Source organism: Suricata suricatta, chromosome 3 (genome assembly GCF_006229205.1).
Source record: "Suricata suricatta isolate VVHF042 chromosome 3, meerkat_22Aug2017_6uvM2_HiC, whole genome shotgun sequence".
Taxonomy (NCBI): domain Eukaryota; kingdom Metazoa; phylum Chordata; class Mammalia; order Carnivora; family Herpestidae; genus Suricata; species Suricata suricatta.
In genome coordinates this window covers 90188031-90215791 of record NC_043702.1, presented here as the reverse complement: position 1 = coordinate 90215791, position 27761 = coordinate 90188031, and the positions used below count along the sequence as shown (strand labels likewise).

General features: G+C 35.9%; 1 protein-coding gene and 1 long non-coding RNA gene across 3 annotated transcripts in view; one reads left to right on the top strand and one right to left on the bottom strand.

The window, feature by feature from the left end:
• The window catches only part of LOC115287861, an 81901-nt gene that overhangs the window by 33804 nt on the left and 20336 nt on the right, over positions 1-27761 (top strand). The gene's annotated exons all lie outside the window — the stretch shown is intronic.
• The window catches only part of DARS (aspartyl-tRNA synthetase), a 61569-nt gene that overhangs the window by 27973 nt on the left and 5835 nt on the right, over positions 1-27761 (bottom strand). For both annotated transcript variants that reach the window (XM_029934648.1, XM_029934647.1), the window contains exon 4: positions 17843-17945. In XM_029934648.1, the coding sequence (XP_029790508.1) occupies positions 17843-17945 (103 nt within the window). The remainder of the gene's footprint in view (positions 1-17842; positions 17946-27761) is intronic.

Genomic DNA, 27761 nt, shown 5'->3' with positions numbered 1-27761 from the left:
TTAATCACTGAATTAAAAATTCAGTGGCAACCACAACTATCCATTCCCAGAACTTTTTTATTATCATACAACTCTGAACTTATTTAAATAGTTGACTCCCCACTTGGTCCACCCCTCCCCTCAACCACAGCTACTGGTAACCTCTATTCTACTTTCTGTCTCTATGAACTTAACTACTCTAGGTACCTCAGGTATGTGGAACCATAATTTTTGTCCTTTTGTATCTGACTATTCCTCCAAGCATGATGTTTTCAAGGTTCACCTAATATAGATTGTATCAGAACTTTTCTTTTTTAAGGCTGAATAATATTTCATTATATGTATATAAAACATTTTACTCATACATTCATGTGTTGATGGACATTTAGGTTGTTTTCCATTTGGGTTATTGTGAATAATGCTGTTATAATAGCATACAAGTATCTGTTTTACTCCTTACTTTCAATTCTTTTGGGTATCTGTCTAGAAGTGGAATTGCTGGATAATACAATTTTATGTTTAACTTTTTGAGGAATCACCATATTGTTTTCGACAGCAGTAGTGCCATTTTACATTCCCATCAACAATGCATGAGGGTTCCAATTTCTCTACATCCTCACTAATACTCATTATTTTTCCTTTTTTTTTTCTTAACAGTCTTCTCAATGGATATAAAATTGTATCTCATTGTAGTTTTGATTTGCATTTCTCTGATGATTGGTGATACTGAGCATCTTTTCACGTGCTTATTGGCCATTTATATATCTTCTTTTGAGAAATGTCTGTTCAAGTCCTTGTCCATTTTGGAACTGAGTTGTTGTTATAGGTTATTGGAGTTTTTATATATTCTGGATATTAATTCTTTATCATATGTATGATTTACAAATATTTTCCCCATTCTGTGGGTTTTCACTCTCTTGATAGTGATGCACAAAATGTTTTAATTTTGATGATGTCCAATTAATCTAGTTTTTCTTTGTCACTTTTGCTTTTGGTGTTACATCTAAAAAAAATCACTGCTAAATCCAATGTCATAAAGCTTTTGGCCTATGTTTTCTTCTTAAGAGTTTTCTAGTTTCAGCTCTTATATTTAGGCAGTTGATCATTTTGAGTTATTTTTATCTTATTGTACAGTAGGTCTTTGGCATATGGATATCCAGTTTTCTCAGCACCATTTGTTGAAAAGATGGTCTCTTTCCCGTTAAGAAGTCTTGGTACCCCTGTTGAAAATCAGTGGGCCATATATACCAGGGTTTATTTATGGGGTTTCTCTTCTATTCCATTAGTTTATGTGTCTATCCTTATGTTAGTACTACATACTTTGGATTACTGTAGTTTTGTAATAAGTTTTAAAATCAGGAAGTCTAAGTCTTCCAAATTTGTTCTTTTCAAAACTGTTTTCGGCTATTCAGTGTCCCCTGAGATTCCATATGAATTTTCAGATGAATTTTTATGTTTCCGCCAACAATGTCATTGGGATTTTGATAGGGACTGTTGCACTGAATCTATAGATGGCTTTGGGTAGTATTATCATGCTACAAAGTTTAAGGTGCTTTGTTACAGTAGTTTTTTTCCAACAGCTGATTAATAATACAGCCTTAAGATTAAAAACTTGTAAATTTAAAAAATATGCTTGAGTTCAAGGCTCTCATCTGATCTAAAAAAGGGCTCTGAATAAGTGAAAGTTTATTTATATTTATCACATACACACTGCAAATCTCCACTGTGTATTATGCATTGGTTTAAGGGACACCTGGATGGCTTGGTTGGTTGACTGACTCTTGATTTTGGCTCAGGTCATGATCTCATGGTTCATGAGATTGAGTCCTGTGTCAGGCTCCACACCAGTAGCATGGAGCCTGCTTGGGATTCTCTCTCTAACCCTCCCTTACTGTGCTCTCAAATAAAGAAATAAAGAGAAATTTAAAAGAAGATATACAAAATTTGACTATGAAATAGGGTTGATTTAATATCAAACACAGAATTTGCCCAATCAAGTGAATACTTAAAAATATTTTTTTAATGTTTATTTATTTTTGAGAGAGAGAGAGAGAGAGAGACAGAGTGTAAGTGGGGGAGGGACAGAGAGAGATAATCTGAAGCAAGCTCCAGGCTCTGGGTTGTCAGCACAGAGCCTGACACAGGGCTCAAATCGGTAAACTGTGAGATTATGCTGAGCCAAAATCAGACACTTAACTAACTCAGCCACCCAGGCACTCCCATTCAAGTGAATATTGAATTCCTCTTCAAAGTGACTGTTCATTTTGATTTTTTACTTTGCTTTTCTGTTTGGAGTGTCATTGCAACTACTGTATTGTAAATGATGGAAAATAACTGCATATGTTAAAAAAATATGAAACTTTATAAAGTAAAAAAAAATAAATAAAAATTTTAAATAAAAAAAACAAACAAACAAAGTGACTGTTCACAGAAAGGCTGTTGGGACTATAAACACATCTCAAAATCAATAGATTTTAAGATTGCCTAAAAAAAATCTTAAAACAACTTATCTGGAGTTACTTCTTGGTTTTACCACATAAGTTGGTTTTTGGAGAGGCAATCTCATTAATCTCAGCTGGTTAAGCATCCAACTCTTGGTTTTAGCTCAGGTTATGACCTCATGGTTGTGAAACTGAACGCTGTGTTGGACTCTGTGCTGTGTGTGGAGCCTGCTTAAGATCCTCTCTCTCTCCCTCTCCCTCTGCCCCTACTCACTCATGCTCTCTCTCCTTCTCTCCCATAAATAAACACAGAGTTGCAATCACAGCAGTGTAATCTATATTCACCAACTTATCCACATGATGCTCAAGGAGCACCCACAAGCCCATCTCTCTCTGGGCCTCAACTATACATGATGCATTTGTACACGCACCACAGCACCTGTAGCATGTCTCTGTACGCAGTTGTTCATCTATTTTTGCCCTCTCCCCAAATTAAGTTCCTTTACGTGATACATGTGTCATTCTATACTCACACCCAGCAGAGTTCCTCGACCAGAGGAGGTGCTAAGTAAGTTTTCTAAACCAGTGAGATTTCTTCTTAATATTATTAGGTATTTTAGTTATAAAAGCTAATGCAGAAAACTGAAATTTCAACTCACCAATAAATAAAATACCCATTTTTAGATGAAAGATATAGAAAGGAAAGAAAATGCACAAACTCCGTGACTCACAGTATGAAAAACACACTTGTGACTCACCAGCTACGAATAAATCACTTAACCACAATGACTCATATGAAGAGAAAGAAAATAAAACACCTATTTCAGACAGCCAGCAGTCTGAAAAAGCCTTTTTGCCAGAATCCAACATCTTTACTTTGGGTGGGAAGAGGGGTGTTATATATGCACAAATAGCAAAATTTAATTTTTTTTAAGTTTTTTTTGTTTTATTTATTTTTGATACACAGAGAGACAGAGCACAGAGGGGGAGGAGCAGAGAGAGAGGGAGACACAGAATCCAAAGCAGGCTCCAGGCTCTGAGCTAGCTGTCAGCACAGAGCCTGACGTGGGGCTGGAACCCACGAACGTGAGAACTGACCTGAGCCGAAGTCGGAGGTTTAACCGACTGAGCCACCCAGGCGCCCCTTAAAATTTAATTTTTAGCTTTAACCCTGTTATTCAAAATAACCATAGCCTTTTACAGTGGTCACTATAACTTCAGCTTGAAACTTTAAACACTGTGTTTACATTCATTGTAGTCCTTACTAGTAATAGTCAATACAATAAGGCCTCTAGGGTAACCTTCACAAAAATTTTGTCTTTACAAAACTCAACCATAACTAATACAAGACTACTCTGTTCATTACTTTAAGATAGTACTAAATAAAAAATAATCTTATAAGAAAGAAAAGGGATGACTTCTTACTTCAACTTAAACACCAGCTACTAAGTATTAGAAGAGTCAACATAAGATGGAGATCCACAAACACAGGCCTGAATAGGTATCCCATCTTCCTGCTTCTAGACAAATTTCATTTAAGGAACACAAACCATTTGGATACACAATTAAGAACCTCTTCTTAAAGATCTCTAGGGAATGAGATGTGCCAACCTTCCCATGTAACTCATTTAGTTGCTTCATTTTTATATGCATTCAACCATGAGAAAATTGATCTTTCCAACAAATTGATTAAAATAATGTGTTGAAGAGTCTTGTGGCACTTAAATCCAATTAGTGAGTCAAGTTTTCAGATTAGTATATTGATGAATTGGATATTCCTAAGAAAGCTAAGTGGGGAAAACAAGTGACCTCATATTAAGTGCCAATGTTGCTCTTAAGGAATATATTCAAAAGCTAGAAACTGCTAGTGGTATAATCTAGTTAGCAAGGCAAAGATAAGCACTTCGGATTTAATATCTAAAGTAAATGCTAAAATAGTTATCTACTTAAGATATTAAAAGTGACCTCATATTTTGCCTTTTAAATGATTGGGAAACCCCAGCTGGAACTATCTGATTTGATATTTTTAATAGTGGACTCCTTGCTTTTTTCCACCTGGTATATGGCCAGAGGGAATAGAGTTAAATGTAGGGCCTCATGGAATTAACATATAAATACCATTATTTCTGCCACTTTGTTGTGTAGGAGTTCACATGCTTTAAATGTCCAGTCTCTCAGGGTAGCACTATTCAAAATGGGAACACCTTGAGAATAAATAAACAGTCCTTAGGCACTCCTTTGGTACTAAAGATAATTGCAAGCATTTCACATTTAAGATCTGATCTAAGACAGAATGAAAATTAACCAAGGATTAGAAATGGGCTTTTTCTTATGGACGTATTTCTAACCATGCTATTTTCCAAACCAAAGATTCTAGCAGATGGATGGTTAGCTGACTCACTAAAACTAAGCTGCTACCTTTCCAAAGTTAATGTTATTAGTAAAGTAAGGATTTTTGCTTTATTTACATAAGAGCCCACCAGAATTTATTTGTTGTTCATGTGCTGTTTTTTAGGCATAATACAAGGCTGACAATACATTAAGCAATGGAACTCATGTTTTCCAAATTTTCCTTTCTAATTATAATTATACTTAGAAACCAAAGGATAAAGAGGAATGAGATACTGAAGAGTTCAGTGAAACAAGGAAAACAGAGGCAGCCTACAAACCTCTATTTTAATTATAAAGTAGAATATATTCTACGAGGCCCGGCTGAGGAATAAAAATCAACTGTTGTGCCACAAATACACAATCTACTCCTTACCTTCAGTGTTAGATTATGGGATTGGTAGTCTATGGGGCAGGTCAAAAGAAACAAAGTGAAGGGGAACAGCGGATAAGGATGCAGTGAGAGCAGTTCTGGGAATGAAGGGTGGCTTGCGTGAGGTCAGAAGAGGACAGAAGTAGGAGAAAAAAGGGAGACTGGTAAAAAGACCAGAAGTCTTGATGAGGTCCAACAGAAGACTAAAAGGTGTGGGACAGGTAAAAAGATGAAAATTATGGTTAGAGAGAATGCCAGGAGAGTTTAAAATTAAGTTCTAAGGGTCAAAATCCAAGTGGTGGCCACAGAAGTGAGTTTTTGAAATGAAGTAATAGTGAAACTAGTGGAGGAAAAGGAATTTTAAGGCAAAGGTATTCCAAATGGACACCTAAAAACATTTAGAATGATAAGACTTAAAACGGGAGGGACAACAGGATACTGACAGCCAGAAAATCAAAATGGCTTTGAGTCAAACAACCTGTTTCAGTCTTTGGACTCTTCGTGAACTCAAAAGGCTGGAACTTCTCCCCAATTTACTCAACAAAGACAAACTTAGGTGATACTGCCAACTGCCTATCCAAACCCACTCTCCTTTTCTTCGTGGAGAGCAGAGCCTCAGCCCCCTTCAGTATCACTCTATCCGGCAAAGTGCTCTCAGAGAAGGTGAGCCCATCACAGCTCCAGAAAGTGGGCCGTGATTAGTCCCAGCCCATCCAGCCTGGGAATTTAGTCCAGATTGATGGTGTCATTTCCACACACTGTCTCAAACTGGAAACTCTGAAGTAATTTTCCACTTCTTTCTTTTCCTCTCCCCATACATCAGCAGCCATTAAACAGAGAAGACCCGCTCACTGGGCAAACATAGTTATCTCTTTAAAGAGTACTATCAGTTTTGCTGTAACACTTGTTTTGAAATGTGAATTAATTCCAACACAACTGATATATTAGGCATCAATTTGGGCATAATGAGAAGTCTGTGCTTGCCCACGTCAGATTTCATGAGTGAGAAACACAAGGTCAGTATGGACAACGGTATTAAGGTGAACTCAAAACGTGTACACCTCCAACATCTATGTTATAAGCTACACCTATTCACATCTGGCGGCATAACGTGCTTTCAGGTTTCAGACAGCCTTCCGTCCACCACTTCACAATGATTTATAAGCTGCAACTCTCTGACACCCATCTCCACAAAGAGCAGCATATTTTTTCTAAGACAAAGTGCTGAAGACAAGTCAGAGAAATCAAATACTGTATGACTTCTCTTCTATGTAGAATCTAAAAAATAAAACAAATGAATAAACAGCAAAATCAGACCTATAAATACAGAGAGCACACTGATGGTTGCCAGAGGGGAGAGGGTGGAGCGATGAGTAAAATAGGTGAAGGAGAATGGGAGGTACAGGCTTCCAGCAACAGGATGAATAAGTCATAGGGATGAAAGAGCACCAGGAATAAAGTCAACGGTATTGTGACAGCATTGTATGGTGACAGACAATAGCTACACTTGTGGCAAGCACAGTATAGAGGCGCCCAATTTCTATGCTGCATACCTGCCACTAATGTTAACATTGTGTGTTAACTGTACTTCAATACTTCAATAAAAAATATGTGACACCTATTAAAGTATTATTGATCTACTTGTCAACTATTCGACATTACTAATAAGCTATTCTATCTACATTTTTAAAAAATCAGGTTTTTCTTATGTTACGGATGAAGTTTTTGACCCTTGTGCTATTAACCCATAAACCTTGAGGTTTTTATTGAATGATTTTGCACAGCATGGAGATTTTTTAGGAAAGTGACTGTTCTATTACAGCAGAATTGAATATTAGCCCTCCTTTATAAAAAGTTAACCCTGAAGGACAACCACATGCAAATGTCCCAATATCTCTTACCCCCCTGACAACTGAGCAATTTTATGAGAGTATTTTTGTTTGTACAAGTATGTAACAAAGAGCCCGACGTGTCAAGGAATAGCATCGGTTATCCAGCCAAACCCTTTCATTTCCTTCCTGTGTTCAGAATCTCAGTAAAGGATAAATTCTTACTCTAACTTCAGAATTTATGGTTTTATTTTCCATATCAGTTGCATACACCACAGTTACTTTGTTGAGTGACTTTGTTTTACTTCTCATAACGAGAGTAAGATGCTAAGAATGTGAAGAATGTGTAAGATGCGCTGTGTGGCAGTGCTGCTGATAAAAAAGACCAACAATTAAGCAAAAGTAGATGCAGTTATTAAATATGCTTAGTGTATTTTAGATTTCATGTTTATAATTAAAGCGATCAAATATTTTTGTACTGAAATTCTTCAAGAAAAGTAGCTCTTTGCAAACATTAAACTCTTCAGTTTCTAACTACCACCCTCCCCTGCACTGTTTTTAGAGCATGCTTTTTAACAATGGGGTGATTGCTTAGGAAGGCAGCTACTGCTTTATGGTAGAGGAGACAAGTTCATTAGTATTAATGATGGCTGGAAAAAATTTTAATTGCGCCTTTGGAATTATTTTTAGCATTAACTTATGACTCAACATAATAATATTTTTTATTACCTTATAATCAGTCATATTTTAAAACCAAAATTATTATTTTTCACCTGTTTGGTTTTCAGTAACTCGGGGGCAGTATATAAAATCACTGCCACCCTCAGGAAACAAAATGGGTATCCACTCCTTTTTATTTTTTTATTAAAAAAATTTTTTTTGTTTATTTATTTTGAGAGAGAGAAAGAGAGGGTGGTGGAGGGGCAGAGAGAGGGGAGAGAGAATCCCAAGAGGCTCTTCACTGTCATCGCAGAGCCCAATGCGCAGTTTGGACTCTCTAATTGTGAAATCATGACCTGAGTCAAAATCAAGAGCCAAATTCTTAACCAAATGAGCCATCTAGGCACCTTAATAGGTATCCACTCCTTGAGAATATACCAGAATAAACTGCACACTCTAGAAAATATACTGCTGAGGGGCACTGGGTGGCTCAGTTGGTTAAGAATCTGACTTCAGCTCAGGTCAGGATCTCAAGGTTTGGGAGTTTGAACCCCACATCACGCTCTGCGCTGACAGCACAGAGTTGGCTTGGGGTTCTCTCTGTCCCACTGTCTCTCTGCCCCTCTCTTCCCTCACCACTCTCTCTCTCAAAATAAATAAACTTAAAAAAATAGAAAAGATACTGTTGAGCCAAAAAACAATACTTTGAAACATAAAGCATTTCTTAGTCATCAACACATTTCAATGACATTAAGGTCGTATTCTAAGTGAGCCATACTGTGGGGAGCTTTGCACTAGTATCAGTAGGCTATCCCAGAGAAGCAGGAGGACACAGGAGCAGCATGAGCCACAGAGTCAGAAGACCTTAGTCAAAACACTTAGTACTTTAAATTTCCATTTCCTCAACTGTAAAGATGAACAGACATAAAGAAAAAGTGTCTATACTTCATAGTGCTGCTGTAAAAATCAAGGGACAAAGTGCAAGTATGGCGTTTTGCAGCTCCATACTTAGGATATAGTGATAGTTAATTATTACTGTTGCTATTGTTATATTATAAGGAAGACTGTTAATTAACAATATTGCTGTTATTTCCCTGTATCTCAGTCTCTGATGTACTGCATCCCAATGAGTATAAAAATTCATGATTGACAACTGGAAAGCTTTGCAAGATAAAGAAAGGGCAGTCACTATACTGAATTTTAATTACAGATTGTTTCTTAAATATTAAAAATTATATTTCACACACAAGAAAAGTCCAGAAGAGTATATTGGGGTCCGGGGGAGGGGGGTTTCCTTCCAGGCCTTTTATCTCAGAAATATATGCTACCAGTTAACAGAGGTCACTGAAGAGTACCACCATTATTCATATAATCTATCCAATCTATCCAAGATAATGATGGAAGGTTAACAGAATAACCTTTGTATGAATAGTGGTTTTCACCTTTTATTTCACATTATTAAAAAAAATTTTTTTTAATGTTTTATTTATTTTGATACAAAGAGAGACAGAGCATGAGAGGGGGAGGGGCAGAGAGAGAGAAGGAGACACAGAACTGGAAGCAGGCTCCAGGCTCTGAGCTAGCTGACAGCACAGAGCCTGATGCGGGGCTCGAACCCACAAATGTGAGATCTGACCTGAGCCGAAGCCGGAGGCTTAACCGAATGAGCCACCCAGGCGCCCCTATTTCACATTATTTTAGACATCACATATTTAAGGCGCTCAGAGTGCTTTTACCAAACTAGGGGCGACTGGGTGGCTTAGCTGGTTAAGCATCTGACTCTTAATTTTGGCTTAGGTCTTGATCTTGCGATTCTTGAGTTCCAGTTCCGCATCAGGCTCTGCTGCTGACAGCATGGAGGTAGCTTGGGGTTCGTTCTCTCTCTCTCTCTCTCTCTCTCTCTCTCTCTCCCCTTCTCTCTGCTCCTCCCCTGCTTGTACTCTCTCTCAAAATAAATAAATAAACTTTAAAAAAAAGTGCTTTTACCAAACCAGCTTGTTACATAAAGGCTTAAAATATGTTAAGAAATCCTATATATTAATATATGATGATTGTTGGGGTGCCTCAGTGGCTCAGTAGGTTGAGCGTCTGGCTTTGACTCAGGTCATGATGCCATGGTTTGTGGGTTTGAGCCCCGCGTCAGGCTCTGCTGATAGCTCAGAGCCTAGAGTCTGCTTTGGATTCTGTGTCTCCCTCTCCCTCTGACCCTCCCCTGCTCACGCTGTCTCTCTCTCTCTCAAAAATAAATAAAACACTAAAAAAATGTTTTAAACTATATGTTGATTGTTACTTAATAGTAGTAGGGCTAAACCTGGGAGTTGGTGAGAGGTAGGTGATAACCACAATTATAATTTTAGGTAGTCATCAGCTCATTTTTCAAAACTATTTCCATTTTATTCCTATTTACTCCCTTCTCCTTTCCCCAAAAAATCAGTAATTGTGAAACCCCCCCACCATTTTAAATGTTTCTTTTTGCATATTTATATATTCTAATATCAACAAACACTATTAAAATTTTAACACTTCTAAAAATCTGAGTATTAAAGGTTTATAGCAAAACTGGCAACAAATTTGTTAGCTTTCTGGTTGTCAGAAATAATGTGCTCAATCTTATTATTATATTACTCAATAAGAAGTGTGCCCCACCGATCTACATAACCACCCGCATTCAAATTAATGATTTTTAAATCTTGGGTAAAGTGTAATAAAAGATTAGTTTAAAAAAGGACATTTAAGGTAGCTACACACTAGTTCTTCAAGTAATGCATCAACATAAAGTGCATCAATGATGTAAATTAAATATACAGTTCATTGAGGCAAAGAATTTGAAATTGCCAAACATGAGAAACCATATATTTACCAGTTAAATTAAAAGAGCATCCCAAAAGCATATATTATGTAGGTAGTTTTAAAACTACTGAACTACCTTTTGATAATAAAAATCTGTATTCCAATTCTGATGTAGGCACAACTTGGTTTATATGTCGAGTAACTTCAATTTCAATGAATTAGTACTACCACACTCAGTCTCAGACTTTTATATTTCCCAGGCATGTGGAAATAAAGATGTTTATTAAAGAAGGGTCTTAGCTATAAAGAATGGAGTAAGACTCGCATACAGAAAACAATTTATGAAGTCATGTGGCTAGTTAGTGGGGGGCCAAGTTTCTGGACTCTCTGGCCCTCTATTACACCCAGTTGTCCATTAAGTGCTTTGCAAAAATTAATGGTTTAAATTACTTTGTGAACTCATTTGTCTGCACCCAAACCCCAAGAACAAGTTCAAAATATGCTTGGTAAAAAATTAAGCCACTACTCTACATGGCACAGACCAATGGTTCTCAAACTACCACATGGGCTCTGTTTCATGGTATAAGCAATGTCAGAGACTCACTTTAATCGCTTAAGTTTAGGTGCTCTTAACTTTAAATCAAACTGAGCTTTAAAACAAAATGAAAACAAATATTAAAAATAACAGAATTCAGGTAACAATATTAAAGTCTACTAAAACTAAACTACTGACATTTAGTTTCACGTATAGAGCTACAGTCTCAGATCCAGTTCTATATTTAATCTGTTTCTATACTTCTACTTTATTACCAGTAATTTAAAAAATGTCTCCTCACAATTACATAAAATATTACGTGTAAGGTTGGTTTAGTACAATTAGGCCCCATAATTAACCAAAATTCTGCAAACAGCAATCCAAAAATGACAATTTAAATAAAGTATCAGTTGATAATTTTATAGAACTATCTTGTTCATGTGAAAGTTAATAATGCAGCATTGTTAATAGAAATCTGAATAAAATAGGTATCTAATCTGATAACTATTAGAATTGGAAATGGAAACATTTTTCCTTGCAATGGGAACTATTACACTATTAGTGATCTGCTGTTCCTATATAGACTAAAATAGGATTCAATAAATCTGATGAATGGCATCGGCTTATTAAAAAATTTTTTGAAAAAGTTTTAAAATTTATTTTTGAGAGACAGAGTGTGAGTGGGGGAGGGGCACAGAGAGGGAGTCACAGAATCTGAAGCAGGCTCCAGGCTCTGAGCGATCAGCACAGAGTGCGATGTGGGGCTCGAACTCGTGAACTGTGAGATTATGACCTGAGCCGAAACTGGACACTTAACCAACTGAGCCACCCAGGCGCCCCAAATGGCACAGGCTTTTAAAAGTTCAGGATACCCCTTACCTACCAAGTACCACCTAGTAACCCAACTTGTTCTCAGTATGTGCTGTTTTCAAAACTACAGTAAAATCATCATTAGTATAGAATGTGGATATCATCTTTCAGCTGGCACAAACACAACTGTAAACATGACAGTAAATGCTATATTTTAATGCTGTAGTAAATGCTACAGAAAAGAACTACTCACACAGCAGTTCTGCAATAAATTTGGCTTTAAAATGATATGGAAAAATACCCATATATAACTTCAAAGTAATCATCAAAGTGTATACTAAAATTAAAAAACAAAACAAAACAAAACACAAAAAACCTTCCAGTCTTCTGAGAGCATATATATGGACCTTAAAGAAATGAAAAGAGAAACCAATCAATGAGGATCATGAAGGGACACCTGGGTGGCTCAGTCGGTTAAGCTTCTGGCTTCGGCTCAGGTCATGATCTCACGGTTTGTGGGTTCGAGCCCCGCGTCGGGCTCTGTGCTGACAGCTAGCTCAGAGCCTGCAGCCTGCTTCAGATTCTGTATCTCTATCTCTCTCTGACCCTCTCTGCTAATGCTGTCTCTCTCTGTCTCTCAAAAAACAAACAAAAAGACAAAAAAAAAACCCATAAAAAAAAAAAGAGGATCATGAAGAACATGGGCTTACGTTAAGTGACAAAGAAGGAGGATTTAATGAATAAAAGCCAAATTTTAAAGTATGAGACAGAGAGGTCATCACAGATACAGAGAATCTGCCCAATATGAAGAGTGTATATGGGGAAGCAGTGGGAAGTAACACTGTAGTGAGGGAGTCAACAGGCATAATTAACATTGCATATAGTTGGAAACAGGAAGCCATTAAAGAATTTAGATAAAAATACCACTGGAAAATAAACTTCTGACAAGTACAGACTTCAGGAAAGAGCAAAAAGAGCTTGTATCTCTCAATAAAAACTAGTTTAACAAATTATTGGACTATTTTGTTCCAACTCAACTAGTGTGGCAGAAATTACAAAGAACAACACTAAAAAGATGCTCCTGCTCCCTGGCCCCCCAAAGCCAAAAATACCTTGGAAAACTCATTCAGAGAGACAGAAAGAAGACTTTCCTCTCAAAAATTTTTATTTAAGTTTATTTATTTATTTTGAGAGAGCACAAACAGGGGAGGGGCAGAGAAAGGGAAAGAGAAAATCCTAAGCAGGCTTTGCACTATGAGCATGGAGCCAATGTGGGGCTTGAACTCATAGACTGTGAGATTGTGACCTGAGCTGAAACCAAGAATCAGATGCTTAACCAAATGAGCCACATTTGTCCTCTTGTCCTCTCAAAAAACTTTAGTAAAATTTTGGACAGAAAGTCCATGGAATCTTAAGGTTTTTGCAGTATGGTGTAACAATAATATGTGAATACAATTAGACTACAGTAGGTTATAAAAATCTTTACTTTTTATCTGTTAATGTCACAGAGGAATTCTTTTATCATTATTTAACAATAACCACACCTTAGACTGTTTTACAGAAGTGTCAGCTCACCAAACACCTCAAAGATATTTTCACAATGTTAGTTTATGTTTTCACAATGAAGAGAATGAATACTTATTTCATTCATTTGTATTAAAAAAATATTTTTTTTACATTTTATTTATTTTTGAGAGACAGAGCGTGAACAGGGAAGGGGCAGAGAGAGAAAGAGGCACAGAATCTGAAGCAGGCTCCAGGCTCTGAGCTAGTGGTCAGCACAGAGCCCCATGCGGGACTTGAACCCATGAACCTTGAGATCATGACCCGAGCCAAAGTTGGACGGTCAACCGACTGAACCACCCGCCATATCATTTGTATTTTTTTAAAAAAGTTTATTTACTTATTTTGAGAGAGACAGGAAGAATACAAATGAGGGATGGACAGAGGGAGAATTCCAAGAAGGCTCCACACTGTCAGTGCGGAGCCTGACACAGGGCTCAAACTCATGTTTGAACTGTGAGATCATGACCTGAGCCAAAGTTGGACACGTAAGCAATTGAGCCACCAAGGTGCCCCTACATACTCATTTTATTATTATTTTTTGAATACTCAATTTAAATAAAATACTTTGTGTTAAGCCTAGCCAGTAAACATAATTTTTAGGAAAAGGAATTTGAAGGATGGAGAATAAAACCAATACATCTTTTTCCTATAAAAGTTCAGAAAGTTCTTTAGAATTTGTATTACAACTTCACTTGATTTATTATTATTCATGAAAAGAGCAGGTAATTTTCAAAGTGAAATTTTTCTGTTCATGATTTTCTTTAAAAATTGGCACTTCTGAATATAAGATCATACTTGCTTTCTGTCAGAATATAAGATCATTCTAGCTTTCTATCAGAAATGACATGCGCCTGGGTGGCTCAATTGGTTAAGTGTCCAACTTCAGGTCAGGTCATGATCTTGCGGTTTGTGAGCTTGAGCCCTGCGTCAGGCTCAAGCCTGGGGCTTGCTTCAGATTCTGTGTCTCCTCCTTTCTCTGTCCTTCCCATGCTCATGCTCTGTCTCTCAATAATAAACATTAAAAAAAACCTTTTTTTTTAGATTAAAAAAAAAAGAAAGAAAGAAATGACATGTGCCTTATGGGTGCCCGGGGTGGCTCAGTTAGTTGAATGTCCGACTTCGGCTCAGGTCATGATCTCATGGTTTATGGGTGTGAGCCCAGTGTAGGGCTCTGCACTAACAGCTTGGAGCTTAAAGCCTGCTTTGGATTCTTTCTTCCTCTCTCTGCCCCTCTGTGACTTATGCTCTGTTTCTCTTGCTCTCAAAAATAAACATTAAAAAAACATTAAAAAAATGCTGCCTTAGACTTCTATTACCAAGAAAGATCAGAATTTCTGTACTATCTGAGAAATACAATCTAAAGTCACATAAAAAAAAAAAAAGCTGACGGACCTATCAGGGGCATGAAATCATGTTCCTAAAAAAATTATCAATCAACCACAAAAGTGAAAAATTTATCATTTTTACATGGATGGACCTACAAGGGTATTATGCTAAGTGAACAAAGTCAAATAAAGACAAATACCATATGATTGTACTTGTATGTGGAATCTAAAAAAAACAAGTGAACAAATAAATAAACAAAAGAAGCAGAAATAGACTCATAAATATAGAGAACAATTGTAGCTGCCAGAGTGGGTCGAGGGACGGGAGGATGGGTAAAAAATGGTGAAGGGGAGAAGGAGATACAGGCTTCCCATTAGGGAATCAGTAAGTCATGGAGATGAAAGGTACAGCATAAGGAATATAATCAATGATACTGTACGAACATGGTATGGTGGTCAGCAGAGCACTATGGATAAAGTTGCTGAATCACCATGTTGTATATCTGAAACTAATGTAACATTGTGTGTCAATTACACTTCAATTAAAAAAAACTCATCATTTTTTACCACAGTCTTGGTCATGAGAATTTTCCTCTTTCACATGGTAGCAAAGTTATTAACACATTTACTCTTAATTATTCAGGCTACACACCTTAACATATGAGTAGTGCCAAAAGCTAAATAATTATAACCTAAGTACAACATGTTAAACCTATTGTATAAAATTGGCTCCATTTACTTGCATATAACCAGCCAAAGGCTTTATAATTTGCAACAGTTCTATTATGAAACCATTCCTCCCCCCACATTACTAATTATGTAAAGTCCATTTTTTAGGGGGCAGGAGCCTAAAAATAGAGTGGTTCACTAAAAAAAAAAAAAAAAAAAGTCCAAGTCACAAATTGTTAAACTGAATTATATCTAGATCTTGACTGAGTTCCACTTCAGGATTATAAAATCCAGACTAAATTATCTAAATTCTTGACTTGTCTAAAAGAAAGATCACCCTTACACTATAACATTTAGATGAAAGTCTTTCTTTAGTTTATATATTATGAGGACATAGTAGCTCTGCTAGCTAGTAAGCTCTAGTTGACCTCTGAAATTGTTAACTGCTGTTTGTCAAGTCCCAGAAGTTTGAGAAGATCCACGATAATAAGAAATAACTATTCACTGGGTCGCCTGGGTGGCTCAGTTGGTTAAGAGTACAACTTCGGCTCAGGTCATGCATGATCTGATGGTTTGTGGGTTCGAGTCCTACACCAGGCTCTGTGCTGACAGCTCAGAGCCTGGAGCCTGCTTTGGATTCTGTGTCTCATTCTCTCTGCCCCTCCCCCACCTGTGCTCTGCCTCTCTCTCTCAAAAATAAATAAATGTAAAAAAAATCAACAAATCTAATAGTCAGACAATAAAATTTAGTATTTTTTTTTTTAAAAAGAAAGAACTATTCATGGACTATTTAAACATGTTTGCTTCTAAAGACATCAGAATCCATTGTCCTTTTGTCATTAGAATGTCTTTTAGTGAATACTAAGGGTAAATGGGATTTTCCAAGATTTTTAGACTAGAATATTTTCTTTGGGAATATAACACTAAGGTTATAATACAATTTAATGTAAACAGGTATTCTATATGAAACTATCAGCTCCATTTATTAGTTTTCAGAAACAATTTAATAGGTAAAAGACAAAAACCATAATGGTTATTTATTGATTTTAAGTTGGCCTTTCCCCAGTATTTTCCAGTATACTAAACATAATTTAGCATATATGTCTATGGTTTCCAGGGGCTCTATTCATAGATTCCCTGTGTAAAATTAATTTCTAGGGACTAAGCTTATTTAGGTCCCACTTCACAGGATACAGTCTGACCTTAAGAGGCTAGCTGACAATGTACCCCATAGGTATATACCCTTATAGACTATGAGATGAAAATGGCAAACCTAATCACCAAATGATACAGATAGAAGAGATGGAAGTCTCTAGGGAGCAGGCCTGGGAGAGAGGGTAAGGTGGGGCTACCGTACCAGTTAATACAAATGCTACTGAGTTCCTCAGTGAATTGATGTAATCAACGGCATTGGAGTTTTTAAACCAGAGTGCAGCTACTGCTGTGATATAATAAAACTAGATTTGGTAAATAAATCTCTAAACCCACACCAGTTACTGAACATCCACTCGTAAAACACCATGCCAAAGGAGTCAGGGAGGGTCCACGCATAAATTAGGATGTTAAATTAGATTGCCTTTAGTTTCTTTCTAGTTTTAAAATTACAGATAGTTCTTATCTATATTCACCCATCTTTGAAAGTTTATATCTAAAAAACAGAGATAAAAAGCAATAGAAAAATATACCATTTGTACCTATACTCTATCACTGAAAATATGAAGATCGCTCACTTTTCCAAGTCATCTTTGGTCATTATCATGCAAATAAAATTTTGATTAAATTGAGAAAAACATACGAACAAAATGAGCCACATTACCAGCTATTATTACTTCAGAACTATAGCATGCACACCTCTACACTGTCTATATCCTGCCTCTTGCAAACTGAAGAAAACAATGCATTTCTACAAGAACTCTGAGCCAGACAGAAAGACCTGGGGTGGGGGTGGAGGGGGGCAGGTTGTAGGTCGATTTTACTTTTTTTTTTTTTAACCTTTTTGGTGTCAAAATTAGAAGTTATAACATGTTATGACATTTGTATCACTTCCTTTGGGGGAATCATTTGCAAAACTATGTTCTTTTATTTTATATGCTCTTATTTTTCAGTTAGAAAACTTGTTGCTTAATATGCAAATTTCAAACTGGGGGAGGGAGGAAATGAAGCTCAACAAACACAACAAAATAAAGTTACTTTGCTATGTTGAGGCTGCCAGGCTTTTTGTTACTCTACTTGAAAGTAAATGTGACTTGTCTGTAGAGAGTGCTGCTTCAGCAGTTCCAAATGAATTTCAAGTCTGTGCTCCATATTTTCTCTTTTGTAAGTTTAATGTATTCAGCAATACTGAACTGACAATTTAAATAACTACATTTTTAAACAAACGAAGCATTGATGTTAATGTATGAAAATGGTCCAAACCCCTGCGAGTCTTGGTTCCCACCATTGTTTATTCTGACAACAGGATATAATTGCTTACTTACTTGGCAGCAAATTTAACCATCTGCTTGCTTGCATGGTCTCCCACCGCCACGAGCGCCTGGACGTTAAACTGCTGCTGACGTAGGACTAAGAAACACTGCTTCCCTTAAAAAGACAGAAAGAACATGAGTGTATTAAGGACATGCCACTTCAGGTTTTCCAGAGAAGAAAAATGTTTCTCTACTTCAGAATTGAACTGAAATTTACTCTACTCATTAGGCACGAACACACATATCCAGCTTCCAGAGCCAAAATACTCATACTGTTGACAAGCTTTAAAGAAACCCAAGTTCCCACTAGAGTAACAAAAATGCTTTTATCATGTTTGTTATGAGGATGTACGCAAATCACCAATTTCAAAAAAATTATATAAACCAGAAAATTATTTTATCATGGCACTGATTAAACAAATGTGAAGTAACTTCAGACCACTCAACATTCATGCAATGAGTGCACTCTACAGTCAAAGGCACTCTGCTAACCTCCACCGGGATCTTTAACCGCGTAGCCACGGAAGTGCTAATCAAGTGCTTCATGAAGAGAACACAAGCATATTGTGAGGGTGGTCCATTTTACTTCCTACAAGCATTTAGGATGACAGGCTAGTTTCTTCCACGTTCTATTTTCCTTCCTCATCTTCCTCATCTTTCATCCTTTATAAGTAGTTCCATGTTTTCTTCATAGCAAGTAACTTTGTCTATAAAAAAATCATTCTCTTTATGCTCTATAACCAGTTTTACTACCTATTCTGGGCCTTGTGATCCCCTCTCGTTTCATAAGAAACAGCCATTCTTTATTCTAAACGTTTTGAAAAACATTATTCATAACAGATTTAATGACTACCCTTATGACATCTCTTTCCTCCAAAGCAGATTCTTCAAATCTCTGATCAAGGTTTGGGAAATTATGTCCTCATAAAAAAAGTATTTTCAAGACTACTTTTCTCATCAGGTTATTTTATAAAACATCAAAAGATTTTATTTTTTAAACTAAGAATGAAAAAAAACCTAAGAATGATCATTGCAAAAAATAAAAAGCAGCCTTATAGTTATCACTTTCAACATTCAACATACTATATTTTGAAATGCAAATCAGACAGCAATCATGAGCCTAAAAAAAAAAAAAAAAAAAAAAGAACCAGACAGGTTGCAAACAATGTGCAAACATAGACATGATCTATAGGCTTCCGAGTAATATATGGCTGACATATTTTTAACCACTAAATAGACCCTCATTTCTCTTTCCTTTTGAGTATGATCCAGTCATAAAGTAAAATCTTAAAAAGAAAGTAACACATACTAAACACAGTCAAGAGTATTTTATGATACTGAATGGATAAAGATTGTTACCATAGGGAAATCTGCAGATGGATCAAAATGACATTGTCCTAGGAACTACTGAAACCACAGGTTTGTGAAACTTTTGAACGGAGTATTAGTGTGAAATGGAAGGGAATGTGATTTGATCAGTATTTTAGCTGCTCTAATAGTGCAGACGGGCAGGACAGTCCTAGCTGTACTATAAAGCCATGCTGCAAAGAACTCTAATGCGACACAAAGACCTTGAGAGAGAAGAGAGCTCTACAGGACTTAACAAAGGGTTAGCACATAAAAATGTCTCTGGGTCAGCACTAGGGGGGTAACTCTTAGTGTAAGGGCTGATAAACAGTGAAAGCTTGGAAATCAAAAGACCCAGGATGGTATCCTATCCCTTACTATGAAGGGGCCTGTGGAAAAATTATTAAACTGTTTCATGGCTCAGTTCTTCATCTGCAAACTGAAGAAAATAATAATACATTACTCATGGGGTTTTCTCATTTTCTCCTATAATACTGAGGATTACATAATATATTTAGAGTTGTGACATACCCAATTAATATTAAGAATAAATAAATGTTATTAATTAATGTTAATTATTATTACAGCACCACATCCACTGGCTCCTTATTTGAGGACTGATTACCATTTCCTATTTTGTGTCTGTATTATAATGTGTAACAACCATGCCAGGCACTGGGAACACAAAATAATTATTTGATAGATAATCATGATAGACTATCATATAAAGAAAGTAATAAAACCATGTAAGCATAATACCAATTTTGTTTATCTAAGAAGCATATTAAAATTGACTATGTAGGGGAAAAAACCACCAAAATGTGAAAGTGATTGTATAGGGAAAAAACACCAGAGTGTGGCTACTAACAGATGTGAAATTGTAGGGAATTATGCTGTTATGTTTTTTTTTTCCTGAACTTTCCACAATAAGCATGTACTACTTTTCTAATGAGAAAAAATACTTTTTAAGACAACAATACAGAGAGGTAGGTATAGAAGAAAGGTAAGGGATGAAAGGAAATCTTTAATACAAATACTACATAGAACCTGAGGCGTTCTAATAGGCTAAGTATAGACGCAAATGCACTCCCTGAGATTTGACATGACAGCTAGGGAAAACAAATCAAGAAATGAATGGATATGAGTGAAGACTGTTTACAGTCTCCTCTTAACGTGTAATGTGTTTACTGTATGTAATTCTAAAAATTAAACCTATTTCTAAAAAAAGGAAAGAGATGGAAGGGGGATATGAGGTAATAAGACCCGCACCATGAACATATTATATAAACCTACAAGTAAAAATGTCCCAGCATAGAAACAGCCAGATGAAGCAGAAGAACCAACCAAAAATACACCATATTAGAGAAAAGAAATTTTAATTCCAGATGGAATTGAAGAAATAAAAATAAGTAAATGAATAAAAACTGAGTAAAAAATGAAATGGAATACTAAAGTGTACAAAGGAGGAGGGGAAACCTTTCTAAGTTTAAAAATTACAGAATATCCATACACCAAAAATTGAAACACTGGGAAAAATTATTTGCTGACTTATGACTTACATGAATTAACATCTTTAATACATAAATATCATAAAGATATTTATGTATTAAACACTGAGATTCCAACAGATAAATGGGCAATAAACTAGAAATCATTTCCTCATATCATTAGTAAGTATGATAGGAGGAAAAAATGAGATGAATGTAATCCAAGTGGAAGCAAATAAGGATGCATAATTTACCTCTCAAATTAGGAGAGATTTAAAAATGCATAATATTATCTAATACTTGGGAGAATTAAATGAAAACCTTTCCTTCATAATTTGCTCATGGCAAGGCAAACTTATACATCCTTTTGAAGAACCATCAGGCAGTAGGCATTAAAAAGGCTTAACATCTCTTTGCTTCAAAAAATGTGTTTCTTTGAATATATGTTAAGGAAATTGAGCATGTAAAGACTTGTAGTGACAAAGATGTTCATAGCAGTATTATTTCTATAAAAACAATGAAACTCTATTATCGCTCACTTCATATTTATGCAGTCTCTATTAGTGGAATGATCTACATGTGACTCTAAAGCTATGGTTCCCAGGTTTTCAGTGTTCAAAGCATCTTTATATATTAGAACCTTGACTGTTCACGCAAAAAGATTTTTAAAAGGCTCAAAAAAAATCAGTACTGGTTTCCTGATAAGTAGACCTGTCTGCTCAGACTACTTCCACCAAGTACTTTTGAGACCAAGTTCCCACCAGTTAGTAAATAAAATTGCTCCTTCTTTGGCTCTGGCTGGTGATACACTGCATGGCATGCTTTATTCCACGTTTTGCAATGCACTATCTTATAGACACTGGTGATTGACAACAGAAGCAGCATGTGAACTGCCATCCCTTTTATGTAGTTAAAAAAAACCAAAGAATACACCTAAGCTTGTAAACGCTTTTCCCCTGGAAGGATACACAAGAAATAACAGTGGTGATTTCTGGGGGAAGAGACTGTAATGAGATGGAGAAGTTAGAACTGTGAGTTCTATTTTTTTTTTCTTTAGATCTTTCTGCACTTTTGGAATTTTAATTTTTACTATACCCATATATTACTTTTTATTCTAAGAAGCAAATATGTGATTTTTCACTTCAGTCAAAAGTTCTCACTATGTAAGTTAGTATTGGAACTTTACAGGACAGGTTAACCAACTGCTAAATATTATTCATCTTTCTTCTTGGAACCCTCCAACCAGGCAAGTTTATAGAAAGGAAAATAAAGACTACCTTCAAAAGAGCTGAATGAAGGCACTACTTTTAGATATATTTAGCTCCTTAACAGTTAAGGATTTGTGTTGCAATTTGATTAAGGTTTTAGAAGAGGCAGTTTATTTCTTAAGTTTACACAAATGTAAAGTTTGATACCCTTTATAGCAGCAGGTGCATTCTTCAGTTCTAAGCTGAAGAACAAACATGGTCATAGTCAGGACAAGAAGGCTTACTCTCATCTCCATTATAGTGATGGCTCAGTAATAAAATGTGCTTTTTTTTTAAGGTTAAATTTTTTTTTAACGTTTTATTTTATTTTTGAGAGAGAAAGAGAGAATGTGGGAGTGGGGTAGGGGCAGAGAGAGGGAGACACAGAATTCAAAGCAAGCTCCAAACTCCATGCTGTCAGCACAAAGCCCAATGCAGGGCTCGAACTCACTGTGAGATTATGACCTCAGCCAAAGTCAGAGGCTTAAGTGACTGAGCCACCCAATAAAGTGTGCTATTGTGGGAGTACTAGGTTATCCAAGATGTAAGGCAATCTTATGATTTCATCTGTTCCTACTGTCTTTTAGCTTGCCAAGCTCCTGAAATCATTATTTAGATAATGTATCTTAACTTCCTAATACCCAACAGTAATATTTTACTTCATCATTTATGTTGATCTGTTTCTGAATAAAAGAGCAAAGACCTAAATATTTTAAAGTACTTTCCATTTGTTATTTCCTCTGAAATATTCTTGTATGAACAGAAGTTGAGGTTCTAAACTACATATTTACCAAATAAACTAGCTAATTTGGAAATATAAGCAAGTATTTAGGAAGAATAGGATTGAAAAAATAATTTTGTGGCAATTGACTTCAATGTAGTATATTTAAAATTTGAAAGGAGCCACAGATATTTCAATTATTCTTCCAACATGCAGGCTTAAGCTGATAAGATTTCACAATTGAAAGAAACAAATTTTAAGCATATCATTAAGAGTTAAAAATTTCTCCTGGCTCCTATACAAACCGTTTCATTTTAGGGATGTGATACATAAACCTACTGTAAGAAATCTGATTTAACTTTTAAAAATGTATGAAACATTACCCTTAATTTAAGGAAAGAATTAAATGTATGTTATAAATTATATTCTTTTGTGTTTTTTTTGGACAACAGGATTCTAGTTGTCATACTTCTGAACTATGATTTTGACACTTCCATTTCCTTATTTGTGGTTTTCCAGAGCTTTGCTCTACTTAAAACTGCCAGCATGGGTTGTTTCTCCAAGTCCGCTTTCAATGTGTTGCTACTCTTGGAGTTATAGCACTTGAATGCTTCCAAGTTAGTCATATTTACTGACAATTTTTCCTATAAAAGGAGAAAGGCAGTAGAGGCAATCAGGGTTTTGCAAATTCAAAACACAAGATTTTATTTATTTCTTCAGATAATCTACTTTGGTAGAAATAAAAAACATTGACAATAATTACTGGCAACAATATAGGGAATGTGGTACTGTCACACACTGGGGGAGTATAACTGAGCACAGCTTTTTTGGGTGTAATCTGGTATAAAAAATTTTAAGTATGCATATGTATATCCTTCAACCCAACATGGAGAAATACTGCTTTATGTAGATCTACAGTATCAAGGGAAGATCTCCAAGAAACACAATTAACTGAAAATAAAAATGCTGCAGAAGAACATGTAAAATATGTCTTCTACGTAAAATAAGACAGGTTAAATAAAAGTCACACACACAAAACAAATAAAAACCTGTATGTATGTATGTGTGCATATGTGCATTAAGAAGAAATAAAGACAACGAACAAATAAGAATTAATAGAAAAGGCTGGGGCAGAGAATAGGGTATAGAGAAGAAAAAAGGGAGTATGATTTCTGTACTCTCTGAAAAGTTCACATGAAAATATGTATTACTTAGGTAATTTACAATTTAAACACAGACAAATACATATATACGTACTTAAAAAATAATAGGATTTTCTTTTTTTTTTTAATTTTTAAAAAATTTGTTTATTTTTGAAGGAGAGAGAGACAGAGCATGAGTGGGGTAAAAGCAGGGAGAAAGGGAGACACAGAATCCAAAGCAGGCTCCAGGCTTTGAGCTGTCAGCACAGAGCCTTACGTGGGGCTCAAACTCACAAACTATGAGATCATGACCTGAGCTGAAGTTGGGACGCTTAACTGACTGAGCCACCCAGGTGCCCCAATAGGATTTTCTAATAAAAAGCTATGAAAGCCAGATTAATGCAAAATTCCAGGGAAAAAAAACCACTGAAACTTAACCTAGTACTAAACTAAAAGAATACTACCCACAACTCTGCCAAATTCCATTTATTCCAAGAATCCAAAAATGGTTCAACATTAAGAAATCCACTACTGTAAATCATTACAATTACAAAGAACTGATTCTTGTGAATTGTAGTAGTTATGTTCTATAAAGTCACCAGGAACAATGAATTTGCAAATACTGAACCACTGCTCCTAGGGGAAATAAAAGGTTAGGTTCCCGTGAGCTTCTGGTCACAATATTTTCATCAGTCCATCAATACATAACCTTGTGTGTGTTTCAGTTTAAAGACACACTATTTAATATATACTGTTAACACTGAACTCACGGCCAACAGCACTAGAACTCAACACTTGAATGAAGCTTCTCTAACACATATATTTTCTCAGTAAGGCACAAGCCTTCTTGCACTTAGGAGATCTGGAAAACACTTTAGCACTATGCTTGGTGGCCACTGTAAACAGCCACATCACCAACAAAAAGTACAAAACCGTGAAGAACATGGCTTTAAGTAGATTGTGAAAAGGGCACTTGTTCATGAGAGCTGTTATTAGAAGGCTGAGCTTCACTTCTGACCTCAGCTGGGAACATGTGTGTTGGGTGACTCAAACTTTTGCCTCTCTGTAGATGCATATGTCTGGCATGTTTGTGAATGACAGTGAAAGTGCTGCAGGTATTGATTTTGGGGGTTACAAAAACATTTTAGCAAGCAGAATTTGCAAATACACACTCCATGAATAAAGAGGATCAACTGCATTTTAATTTTTTATTATATGGAAAATTTCAAACAAATACAAAAGCAGAGAATGGCATATGACCCTCTGTATAAATACACTCAGCACAATTATATCTAAAATTTTTTTTTCTATTTTTTAAGATTTATTTTTGAGAGACAGAGAGAGACAGCATGAGCAGGGGAGGGTGAGAGAAAGAGAGGGAGACACAGAATCTGAAACAGGCTCCAGGGCTCTGAGCTAGCTGTTAGCAAAGAGCCCAACACAGGGCTTGAACCCATGAACCGTGAGATGATGACCTGAGCTGAAGCCGGACGCTTAACTGACTGAGTCACCCAGGTACCCCACAAAACAATTATATTTTGAGGGAAAAAAATGATCAAAAAAGGTCTAATGAAATTTAATATCTATTCCTAGTAACAGAAAATTTAGACTAGAAGAAAATTTCTTTCAATCTAGTTTTTAAACTTTGGCATTATTTTCTGATGACATTTTATGTACAATACCCAAAGTCATGAAATAACTCATTAGGAGTTAAATCTCTGCTGTTTGAAAATTTCTTCATTGAGGGAATCCCCGTAGTACTGGAGAATCTACTAATTATTGCAAAGAGAAACAAGAAATGAGATAGACATTTGAAAGAAAAGGACAAAAGATTGTAATTTGTAAATGATATCAATCTCCATGTACTTCAATAATTATCAACTCAGAGCCATTCTTGTTTCAGCTTTATCCCAATCCACGTATCCCCAGACTCCTGTACTACTGTGAAGCAAATGCCATCTGTTATTTCATTTGTACATAGTTCAGTACATTATTCCTAAGAGATAAGATCTTTTTAAAAATAACATTACCATAGCACTATTATTACAACTAAAACAAACAAAAAACAGTTCTTTAATATCAAACATCCAGAGTCTCAAGTATTCTCCATTTTTATTTATTCAGTCATTCATGCATTCGTTTTACCTTTGGATACAAATAAGTGAAGTGACTGGTTGAGACAAAAAATTCTTTTTTTTTAATTTACTGATTTTTGAGAGACAAAGACAGAACACAAGCGGGTGAGGGGCAGAGAGAGATGGGGGACGCAGAATCCAAAGCAGGCTCCTGGCTCTGAGCTATCAGCACAGAGCCTGATGTGGGCTCAAACCCACAAACTGTGAGATAATGACCTGAGCCAAAGTTGGCTTACCCAGGTGTCCCGAGAGATAAAATTCTTAAGTCTATTTTAATCATGTTTCTCTCTCCCCTTTCGACTTATTTGTTGAAGAAATCATGTCATTCATGCCCAGTAGTTTCCGAGTCTAGATTTTGCTGATTTGCCGATTGCATCCTCATAGTCACTTAACATATTCATTTATTCTGTCTTTCCTATAAATTGGTAGTTAGAGCTAATGGCTACATTGAGATTCAGGTGCAATTTTTGGGGCAAGACAGTAGCATTGATTAGTGTTTGGTATTTTTCATGAATAGACACATAAAAATACTTCTGAATATCTCTCTATTGTATCATTAGTAACCATCGGTGATGAATGGCTCGACAATCACTAAGGGCAAGATGATGAAGCTCTAACATGCCTTTTTTCATTTTATTCACTGGAATACTTCTTTAGTATCTCTTCTCTATCTACCATTTGGTTAGCCACTGATACAGAATTCCTACAGAAATGATACTTTGATCAGTTTTTCACAATAATGAGTTTGTTTCACCGGTGACCAACTGGGTTTTGTTTCCCTGCCTAGCTAGCGTTATTATAAATTTATGGATCCATAAACCTATATGATGTGTCTCAATTCACTACAGTTATCCTTACTGATATACAAATTGCTCCATTTGAGAGATGGTGCAAAGGGAAGTATTCTTGGTTCAGATCTACATGTAGCATGCACTCTATCTTTTAATTTGCTAAATAACAGGTTTAAGAGATACAGTGACCAGTTTGGACAGAACAAAGGCTCTCAGTCTAATGTGAGAAAGACAACTAAATGAAGGAATACAAAACAATGTGATTATCTTTGGTTGAATAAATGGCCCGAACTTTCAGGAAGGCAAATCAACATTAAAAAAAAAAATTAAAATTCTACCAATATCATTCTCAGAGTCCAGCACTATTCAGCTGTTTGGGGGGAATATACCGGAAGAACAGACAAACTTTTGGTAGTAGTAATCCTGTGAGATATAAATCTAAAATGTTAGACTTTTTAAAAATAATGGGCCCACATTAACTCTATAATAAACACTGAAAAACACTGTAAGAAATGATGTAACAGCCTGTATTAAATATTATAGAAGTAATCAGCTCCATTAGGGAGACTAAGAGTCTCAGAAAACTACCAGATTCTGTTCATATTCTACGAATTACCATGAGAACCTGGGTGAGTAGCTTTCTCATTTGACGCCTCAGTAGCCTCATTTATAAAGTAGAATAGCAAAGCTTGTTCTGCCCACCCCACAAATTTGTAGGGATGATCAAATGTGAAAAAGTGTGTGAAAAGTATAAATTATAAACTAATGTTAAGTGTCATTAATATCTTTATATAATTTTGAACACTAGGCTAGGACAATTTTCTGTAAGGAACAGGGCTATCTAAACTACCCTAATCTTTCTTCTTTGTTATTAATGCTAAATTCTGAGTACAGTCTGATAGAACTTTCTATAATGATAAAAATATTCTGTATTTGTGCTGTATTTTAGGAGCCACTAGCCATTGTGGTTATTAAGCACTCAAAATACAGCTAGTGACTTGAACTATTGAATTTAAATTTAGTTACATGTAGCCAGCGGCCACTGTATTGGATAACCTGAT